A 10493-nucleotide genomic window follows, 5' to 3' on the forward strand; every position below is an offset into this window, starting at 1 on the left:
TGAGCTGAGCGGGTCAGACTTACAGTGCCATAGTCACCTCACCAAGCTCAAGTATGAATACAGATACACTCAGGATGGAGATATTATCATTGGAGGAGTATTCTCTGTAAACAGGGGTGTGAAATATTTGCCATACCGAGCTATTAATCCTTTCCCCATCTGTGTGGAGTAAGTGGCTTTGCCTCTTTATTTACTAATTAAATTACTGAATTCTTAAGGTGAGGCCTTACCAGAGACCTATAAAGGGGCAAAATTATGTTTTCATCTTTTGAGTCAATGCCCTTTTTTATACAAGACAGCACTTTATTTGCTTTAGTAGCCACAGAATGACACTGCCTAGAGCTACACAACTTGTTATTCACAAAAATCCCCAAATCCTTCTCAGTTAATGATACCCCCAACATACTCCCATTTAGTGCATAAGTTGATTTATGTTATTTCAACCGAAGTGCAGAACCTTGCACTTATCCACATTAAACCACATTTTTTTCCAGTTTGTTTCCCAGTTCACTAATTTAGTGAAATTGCTCTGTAAAGTGGCAGCTTCTTACGTAGAACTGTCGGTTACTGTTCTATGGGAGCCCAGTGAGAAGCAGCAGTAACATGGGCTCTGAAAGCTGTTGTTTTGCTAATAACATGACAATATGTTCCCACAGACCCCTTTTATACTACTACAAAGAACTACGCACCTTCCTCTTTGCCATTGGTGAGATCAACAAGAACCCAGATCTGTTACCCAACCTCACTCTGGGATACCATGTATATGATGCTTGTGCAGACCCACGTTTTGCTATACAGAGTGCCCTGCAGATATTATCGGGTTCCCCGCAAACATTCCCTAATTATTCCTGTAGGAAGCGGGGGGATATTGCTGGATTTATTGGAGATCGGTCTTTAGGCACATCTCTGCCGGTAGCACAGCTGTTGGGTGTATATGGATACACACAGGTATGTTGCTCTTGTCTATCACTGTCAAGTAACACTACTGTGAAAAAAAGCTGATTAATAGGATAGTTTATTGTGCCATAATGCCATTGTAAAAAACTGCTAATGTTGTCTTAATTGTAAAAACAATAAAGACAAAGGGGGGCAAGCTAGTGATTTTATACACCGGGGAGTGGCTAATATATTGGCACCACTCAGTGTATTAACAGCCCCTTATCTTTTTATCCTGTATATCAGAGTCCTAGGTAATTAGTTTTAGGTCATTTGTTTGTGAGAGAGTCAGGGACAGACTTTGTTCAACGGTAGAGAAAATGTTTAATGAGGCCTGGAGGAGCGTATATATATATACCAAGCCATAAGTGTTGCAAAAGGGCATAATATGGTGCTACCACTGTCTAACTAGAATGCTCTGCTCCTCTATCTCTGTCGCACCATCACTTCCTTTTTCCTGTCCTTTTTCTTGTTCTCTTCTTTACCTTTCTATTATCCTGTATCCTTCCTTTCCCTTCTTCTGCTTTCATCTCTTTAGTATTTTCCAATTTCATTTGCCTTCTCTTTGATTTTTAGTTTTAATACTGCCTATTATTCTACCACTCTACCTATATTTACTTTCCATGTTCATCTTTATTTCTTCTATATATGTGGTTTTTTTTTTGCAGTTTTTTAAAACAAATTAGCAGGTTGGTTGATAGCCTAAAGCAGTGATCCCCAACCAGTGGCTCGGGGGTAACATGTTGCTCCCCAACCCCTTGGATGTTGCTCTCAGTGCCCCCAAACCAGGGAGTTATTTTTGAATTCCTGACTTGGGGGGCAAGTTTTGGTTGAATTAAAACAAGATTTCCTACCAAATAAAGCCCCTGTAAGCTGATAGGGTGCATAGAGGCTGGCTAATAGCCAATCACAGCCCTTATTTGGCACCTCCATGAGCTTTTATGGTGCTTGTGTTGCTCCCCAAGTCTTTTTACTTTTTACTGTGGCTCACGAGTAAGAAAGGTTGGGGACCCCTGGCCTAAAAGCTGCTGGTACTACTGTATTCTCTCAGAGAGATGAAGCCACTGGAGGGGGAACACAGACCCTCTCCAGTCTATCCAATCTCCTGCTTGCCTGAGATGTACCAGATAAATAAATGATGTGTCCCACTTACAGAATAGAGTACCTTTCTTAATAAAATTATGAAGTTCATGGTATAAACTTGTTATGAAGTAGGGGAATGACCAAATGTTGGATCTCGAAGGCAGGGCCAAAAAGGCTGCAATCCATTGCCTAAACAGACTCTCTATCATATATAGCAGAACTCTCAGTGATGCCCCCTCTCTAGTGCATGAAAATATACTTCTGGGCCCACCTTCTGTTACAAGGGTTAGTATTCACATTTATATATATTATTTATGTGTTTATATTACTATTGTGTAATTGCAATGCTGCCTTCTGTACTTTCAGATCAGTTATGGGAGCTCAGGCCTGAGGCTAAGTGACAGAGTGCTGCACCCACACTTTTTCAGCAGGAAAGGGGCAGATTATATAGAGAACATCGCTATCGCCAAACTGCTGGAACACTTAGGATGGACCTGGGTGATAATTATGACGGCTGCTGATGACAATGGAGAGCTGGAGAGCATGAACCTTCAAAAAGAGATGAACAAACATGGCACTTGTGTGGACTTCATTGTCACTATAACAGAAGATTTATACAAAAACATGAAAGCTTTTGAAAGAATAAAACAATCAACTGCTCAGGTTATTGTAATGTGGGGGGAGCCTTCTGCTCCATTTTACTCTGCTCTAAAACATTTACAGCACGAAATCCAAAATAAGACGGTGGTGGTTCCAACAACATGGGCATTTAGTCGCTACCTTCTAAGTGGCAGATTATTCAATGGCAGTTTGATGTTCAAAGACCAAAAATGGCAGGTCGAAGGACTGCAAACTCATTTTAAGAACTATATATTATCAGTGACTGAAGACATGTTCCTTGAAGACCTAACAGCAATCATTTTGATATGCCAACCTCCCGATCAAGAGAAGAGACATTTATTTCAACTCCTTTATGGAGAGTGTTTCCGAAATTGCTCTGGGACGGGAAATATTAAACGTTTTATATCAAAGTCGGAGCCCAGTAACCACGTATACGGATCAATATACACAATGGCACACGCGCTGCACAATATGCTCACTGTTTCTGGAACAGATAATGATAAAAACATTTACAGAAAACAGGTAACACGTCTGGAGGGAAAAGGGCTGTAGTCAATGAACAGCCAATACAGCCCCGGGGAAGCATTAGGAAAGGGACAGTGGATTGAGAAACTCATCAACTATGAAATGCTTGCTTCAAGGATAACTTGAGTAGCTACTCATTTTTCTGTTGTGTTTGTTATTTCCCTGCACTGTTTTCTTTAGGGCTTATTTACCCACTCAGTTGTGCAAAAATAGACACAGACATTGCACGTATTGACACATTATAAAGGCATTTGTGCCAAATAGCACTCCTTATACTTCCCTATAGTACCTGTACTTGATCCCAACTAAGATATAATTACCCCTTATTGGGGGCAGAACAGCCCTATTGGGTTTATTTCATGGTTAAATGATTCCCTTTTCTCTGTAATAATAAAACAGTACCTGTACTTGATCCCAACTAAGATATAATTACCCCTTATTGGGGGCAGAACAGCCCTATTGGGTTTATTTAATGGTTAAATGATTCCCTTTTCTCTGTAATAATAAAACAGTACCTGTACTTGATCCCAACTAAGATATAATTACTCCTTATTGGGGGCAGAACAGCCCTATTGGGTTTATTTAATGGTTAAATGATTCCCTTTTCTCTGTAATAATAAAACAGTACCTGTACTTGATCCCAACTAAGATATAATTACTCCTTATTGGGGGCAGAACAGCCCTATTGGGTTTATTTAATGGTTAAATGATTCCCTTTTCTCTGTAATAATAAAACAGTACCTGTACTTGATCCCAACTAAGATATAATTACCCCTTATTGGGGGCAGAACAGCCCTATAGGGTTTATTTAATGGTTAAATGATTCCCTTTTCTCTGTAATAATAAAACAGTACCTGTACTTGATCCCAACTAAGATATAATTACCCCTTATTGGGGCAGAACAGTCCTATTGGGTTTATTTAATGGTTAAATGATTCCCTTTTCTCTGTAATAATAAAACAGTACCTGTACTTGATCCCAACTAAGATATAATTACCCCTTATTGGGGGCAGAACAGCCCTATTGGGTTTATTTAATGGTCAAATGATTCCCTTTTCTCTGTAATAATAAAACAGTACCTGTACTTGATCCCAACTAAGATATAATTACCCCTTATTGGGGGCAGAACAGCCCTATTGGGTTTATTTAATGGTCAAATGATTCCCTTTTCTCTGTAATAATAAAACAGTACCTGTACTTGATCCCAACTAAGATATAATTAATTCTTATTGGATTACTGGGTTTATTTAATGTTTAAATGATTTTAAAGTAGACTAAAGGTATGGTGATCCAAATTAAGGAAAGATCCCTTTTCTGGAAAATCCCAGGCCCCTGTATTAAATATGGTTTTTTTTCTGTGATATAATTTAATAATAATAATATTTACTAATTTAAATGTTTGTGCTATGATGAGTCGGGGATCCTTATATCTACTTATTCTAGTTACAGCCTATTTACTATTAAGCATGCGTGCAAGCTAACCAATCACAGTCGTGTGTGCTTTCTATAAAGCCTCAGACCTCCTTGACTCTCTATGGGCCTTTGCTCAGGACTCAGTTCTGTAATTACTCTCGACCCTGAAAATATAGAGTAGCACCACCGCACATGAGATGGGGCGAAACAATATAGGGCTCATTTCCAACAGTAGCCGTGCAAAAATGGACACAATTATTTCACTTATTGACACAATTCAATAAAGCTACTTGAGCTCAAACAGCCTCCTTGCACTTGCTCATCTTTGCACCAAGCACAATTGCACCCCTCTAGCATATCCTCATGAATGGTACCCCTAAGGGTGCAGGCTGCATCAATATGCACCCACAGATGTGCCACAGTTGGACCAGAAATGACACATTGGAATTCTGGGAAATAAACATGGTGAATTGGGTTAGAAATTGCACTTTGCACTTGTGTTTGTAAATGAACCCTCATCTATTTACCACAGTAGAATGCTGGTTGTATATACAAGTATAGGACCCGTTATCCAGAATGCTCGGGACCAAGGGTATTCTGGATAAGGAGTCTTTTCGTAATTTGGATCTCCACACCTTAAGTCTACTAAAGAGTCAATAAAACAGCAATTAAATCCAATAGGATTGTTTTGCATCCAATAAGGATTATTTGTATCTTAGTTGGGATCAAGTACAGGTACTGTTTTATTATTACAGAGAAAAGGGAATCATTTAACCATGAAATAAACCCAATAGGGCTGTTCTGCCCCCAATAAGGGGTAATTATATCTTAGTTGGGATCAAGTACAGGTACTGTTTTATTATTACAGAGAAAAGGGAATCATTTAACCATTAAATAAACCCAATAGGGCTGTTCTGCCCCAATAAGGGGTAATTATATCTTAGTTGGGATCAAGTACAGGTACTGTTTTATTATTACAGAGAAAAGGGAATCATTTAACCATTAAATAAACCCAATAGGGCTGTTCTGCCCCCAATAAGGGGTAATTATATCTTAGTTGGGATCAAGTACAGGTACTGTTTTATTATTACAGAGAAAAGGGAATCATTTAACCATTAAATAAACCCAATAGGGCTGTTCTGCCCCCAATAAGGGGTAATTATATCTTAGTTGGGATCAAGTACAGGTACTGTTTTATTATTACAGAGAAAAGGGAATCATTTAACCATTAAATAAACCCAATAGGACTGTTCTGCCCCCAATAAGGGGTAATTATATCTTAGTTGGGATCAAGTACAGGTACTGTTTTATTATTACAGAGAAAAGGGAATCATTTAACCATTAAATAAACCCAATAGGGCTGTTCTGCCCCAATAAGGGGTAATTATATCTTAGTTGGGATCAATTACAAGGTACTGTTTTATTACTACAGAGAAAAGGGAAATCAGTCTGAATTATTTGATTAAAATGGAGTCTATGGGAGACGGGCATTCCGTAATTCGGAGCTTTCTGGATAACGGGTTTCCGGATAAGGGATCCCATACCTGTATTATGAATTGTTGTATTAGGGGTGTTTGCTCAACCATCTCCATAATTATTCTTAACCATTGCACATAATGGATGAATGCAGGGAGAGGAATGCCATGTCAGTAACTGTGAGTATGAGAAGGGCATGACTGTACATATTCTCTATATTATATTCACAGTTACATCACTATGTAAGGAACGTGCACCTCGGGGAACCTTGGGGGAACGGAACACAATATAACGGCACTGGGGAGGTTCCCAGGCAATATATTATTACAAACCGTTATGTTTCCGAGGCAATGACAGGAAAACAAAGAAACGTTGGCAGATTTACTTGGTCACAATCTGAAGCCAAACTTGAACTCAACAGCCCAGAAATAATATGGAAGAATAACCCTAGTAATAAGGTAGGCATCATAATAAATGTATTAGTGTTGTGTTTATGTCCAGCAAAAATGGCTGATAGGAACAAGACAAAAGAAAAAGGTAAAAACGTGAAGTTTTTTTTTTGTAATCTGTTTTTCCCATGGGGCTAGCCATATTCTTCATTTCCCAGGGTGCCACAGCCATGTGACCTGTGCTCTGATAAACTTCAGTCACACTTTACTGCTGCGCTGCAAGTTGGAGTGATATCCCCCCCTCCCTCCCAGCAGCCGATCAGCAGAACAATGGGAAGGGAGCAAGATAGCAGCTCCCAGTAGGTATCAGAATAGCACTCAATAGTAAGAAATCCAAGTCCGGCTTGGGACTCCTCCAGTTACATGGGAGTAGGAGAAACAATAGGTTAGCTGAAAGCAGTTCTAATGTGTAGCGCTGGCTGAAAGCTCAGACTCAGGCACAATGCACTGAGATGGCGCCTACACACCAATATTACAGCTACAAATACATTTGTTGGTTAAAGAATAAACGTTTAAATGGCAGAGGGAATTATTTGCTATGTAACAGTGTACTTTAGAAATAAAAAGTGCCCCGTACAAATCATGACAATCCCTTTAAAGAAGAAGAAAACCCTATTTACTTATTATTACAGCAAAACAGCACAGTTTGCGCCACCTGTTGCCAAAAAGCACAGCAGGGATGGAACAATAGAACTATACAATACTCTTTGCTCTTGACTTCTTTCTGCTAATAAACATCATCACAGTCAATGGCGTACCGGCTGGACCACCTGCAAGAATATCTTCAGAGGGAAATGCACAGGTTCCAACTTCTGCCCCCCCTCCCCGCTCACTCTTACATACGTGTGCGCCGGCTGCTGAATATTTACAGGGAGAGCACATAACTTTGGCAACTAGAGCGGCTATAGAGGTAGCACACCCCACAGTCTGTGCCCCCCTACCACCACAGGGTCTGCTTCTTTTATAATTACATCACTGATCACAATGAAATAAAGTCTTTTCTTAAATGTGCTAATGATCAAAGGAAAAAAAACAACTGTGGGGAAAAAAAAGTTCTTGATCTTGTTTTTTTAAAAAAATGTTATTGAAAAACCAGCCTCCCTGTGTACTTATGTGCCAATGGCTGTGTCAGCTGCTTACTCCCCCATCCAACTCCACTTCCATCCATAACTTGAACTATACTATGAGCCATAACTGAAAACAATGCCGCCCAGCTAAAACAGTTATCTATATCTAATGTTTCATTCTTATTTCAAGACTCTGACATCCCAGTGCTCTGCAAACTGTTCTCCGGGCTTTAGGAAAGTCTCGCGGAAATCATCGCCGCCGTGCTGTTATGACTGTGCGCCATGCTCAGAGGGAGACATTTCCAATATAACTGGTACCTATCTGTTAGTTACCATGTGTACTATCCCCACCATCCTTAGCTTCTGTTCAGCAAATATTCAAGGATTTTTAAAATTGCAGTAGATATACAATATGACATAGTAGACAGTAAAGAGCAAAATTTTTCACTGTGAAAAAACGTCTATTGACTTCAATGCAATTTGTGAATTTTTGCTGCTTTGCTAATTTTTGGATGAAGGCGAAAAGGGACAGATTATTCCATCACTAAATGTAGGTGAGACTGAAAATGATATTTCTTTTCTATTGTGTTTGTCAAGCAAAATACACTTCACTTACACTATATAGATAATATAAATCTTGTTTCCGTCAGTCTGGGACTAAAGTTGGCCATACACGGGCCGATTGTAGCTGCTGATATGGGTCTCTTGGACTGATTCGGCAGCTAATCGGCCCATGTAGGGGCAGCAACGAGGGGCATGCCCGACCAATATCTGGCCTGAAATTGGGCAGATATTGATCAGGCAGGTTAAAAAATTCAGTCGGATCGGGGACCGCATCGGCTCTTTTAACCGCTGGCGCCCTTAACAGCCATTATAATTTGATCGTTTTAGCCTAAATTCCTCCGATATCGCCCACCCATAGGTGGGGATATCGGGAGAAGATCCGCTCACTTGGCGACCTCGCCAGACGAGCGGATCTTACCGTGTATGGGCACCTTTACACAATCACAGCCGGCAGGGAGGTGTCATTTTGTGGACAGTTCTAGCAAGGCAAGCTTTGTATCAACCCAAAATCTTCTTTATGCACCAAAGGGGGATTGCTGTACATGCCCATGCACTGACTACACAATTAGATGGTTGGGAAGGAGGGGGGAAAGTGAGTGCTAAATGAAAATTGAAAGTAATTGTCAATCCTAGCTCAACCCTAGTCAGTACTGAAAATGTTAGTGGTGCAAACTGCCATGTCAGCACTATGTACTTGGTGAAAGGAGAAGGAAAGGTAAAAACTAAAATGTTTTATCAGAAAGGTCTATGTAAATACAGCCATAAGCACTCACAGAAACGCTGTTCTCTTCTATTATAAGAAACACAGGATTTCTTGTCTTCTTTTGTGTACACACGTTCTTCTGTATCAGACTTCCTGCTCTCAGAAAAATCTTCTGAGTACTCTATCAAAAGAAACACAGGATTTCTTGTCTTCTATTGTGTAAACATATTCTTCTGTATCAGAGTTGCTCTCTCAGAAAACAAGACGTAGGCATGAGTCTGCGTAGCTTTTTCCTCTCTGCCTCTCCCCCAACCTTTTCCTGCTCCCCCCATTCCATTAGAATGTGTGATCTGAGCTACCAACTGCTAGAGCTGCAGCACAGAAGCTACTGAGCTAAAATGGCAGCTGAAGTCGTAAACAAACAGAGAGAGCTTCTAGGGCTCTTTACTTTCTGCAGAATAAATATAGGGTTCTAGGTGGCACTAATGTGGCAAATCTATTGGCAGTAAAATGCCAAAATGCCTTTCCTTCTTCTTTAAGAAAAGAAGTCCCAGCACTCTCCACTGCTGGTGCAATCCAACAAGAAGGGATTAGCTGAAGGTCTTTCATTAAGGCACTAGGACAAAGGCTGCACAATAAATGCCTATTATTTCCCCCTTTGATACAACATTGGACAGTGTCTTTAACGCACCATATTAATTATCTTATTTTTTTTCTTGCAGATATGGAAAACTGCCTAACATGCCAAGACAATAAATGGCCAAATCATGAAAAAACGATGTGTATTGAGAAACAAGTTGAATTTATATCCTTTGACACCGATTACTTTGCTATATTCTTTACCATTAACTCTTTGATACTGTTTACAGTAGGGGCAGTTATACTGGGAATCTTTATTTCATTCCGAGACACTCCAGTAGTGAAAGCCAATAATCGCAATCTCAGCTTTATTCTCATTGTCTCCATCAAGCTGAGCATCCTGTCCGTGTTTTTGTTCCTTGGCCGTCCCACTGATATAATATGCACGCTCCGACAAAGCTCTTTTGGTATCACCTTCTCTATAGCTGTGTCTTGTGTCTTGGCCAAGACTATCATGGTTTATATTGTTTTCAAAGCTACAAAGCCTGGAAGATCTTGGAGTAAATGGGTGGGAGTGAAACTGGCACATTGTATTGTTCTTGTCTGCTCAGTCATTCAAATACTTATTACTAGTTTATGGTTGTCTATTTCTCCTCCTTTTGTGGAATACAATATACTTTCTGAACCAGGAAAAATAATCATTCAGTGCAATGAGGGCTCAGTAGTTGCATTTTACATTGTCCTCTCCTACATGGGATTGTTGGCATCTATGAGTTTCATTGTAGCTTTCCTGGCTCGGAGCTTACCGGACAGTTTTAATGAGGCCAAGTACATCACTTTCAGCATGCTGCTCTTCTGCAGTGTTTGGATCACAATGATCCCGGCCTATCTGAGCACCAAAGGGAAACCCATGGTGGCAGTGGAAATATTTGCCATAATAACTTCAAGCTGTGGGCTTCTTTTCTGTATATTTCTCCCTAAATGTTATATTATTTTATTAAAGCCAGAGTGGAACACAAAACACTGCTTACTAGGGAACCCAAACAAATCAAGATTTGTGTATACATAGATGCAATA

At 39.9% G+C, this 10493-nt stretch overlaps 1 protein-coding gene across 1 annotated transcript; it reads left to right on the forward strand.

Annotated features, from left to right (window-relative positions):
• Positions 1-9615: 9615 nt before the first annotated feature.
• Positions 9616-10251, forward strand: LOC100491053 (vomeronasal type-2 receptor 26; the record flags this gene model as incomplete). The annotated part of the gene is made up of 1 exon (XM_012956010.1): positions 9616-10251. A coding segment is annotated over exon 1 (636 nt), but the record flags the coding sequence as incomplete, so codon positions are not given.
• Between the last annotated feature and the right edge of the window lie 242 nt (positions 10252-10493).

The sequence above is a fragment of the Xenopus tropicalis genome, chromosome 1 (genome assembly GCF_000004195.4).
Source record: "Xenopus tropicalis strain Nigerian chromosome 1, UCB_Xtro_10.0, whole genome shotgun sequence".
NCBI lineage: Eukaryota > Metazoa > Chordata > Amphibia > Anura > Pipidae > Xenopus > Xenopus tropicalis.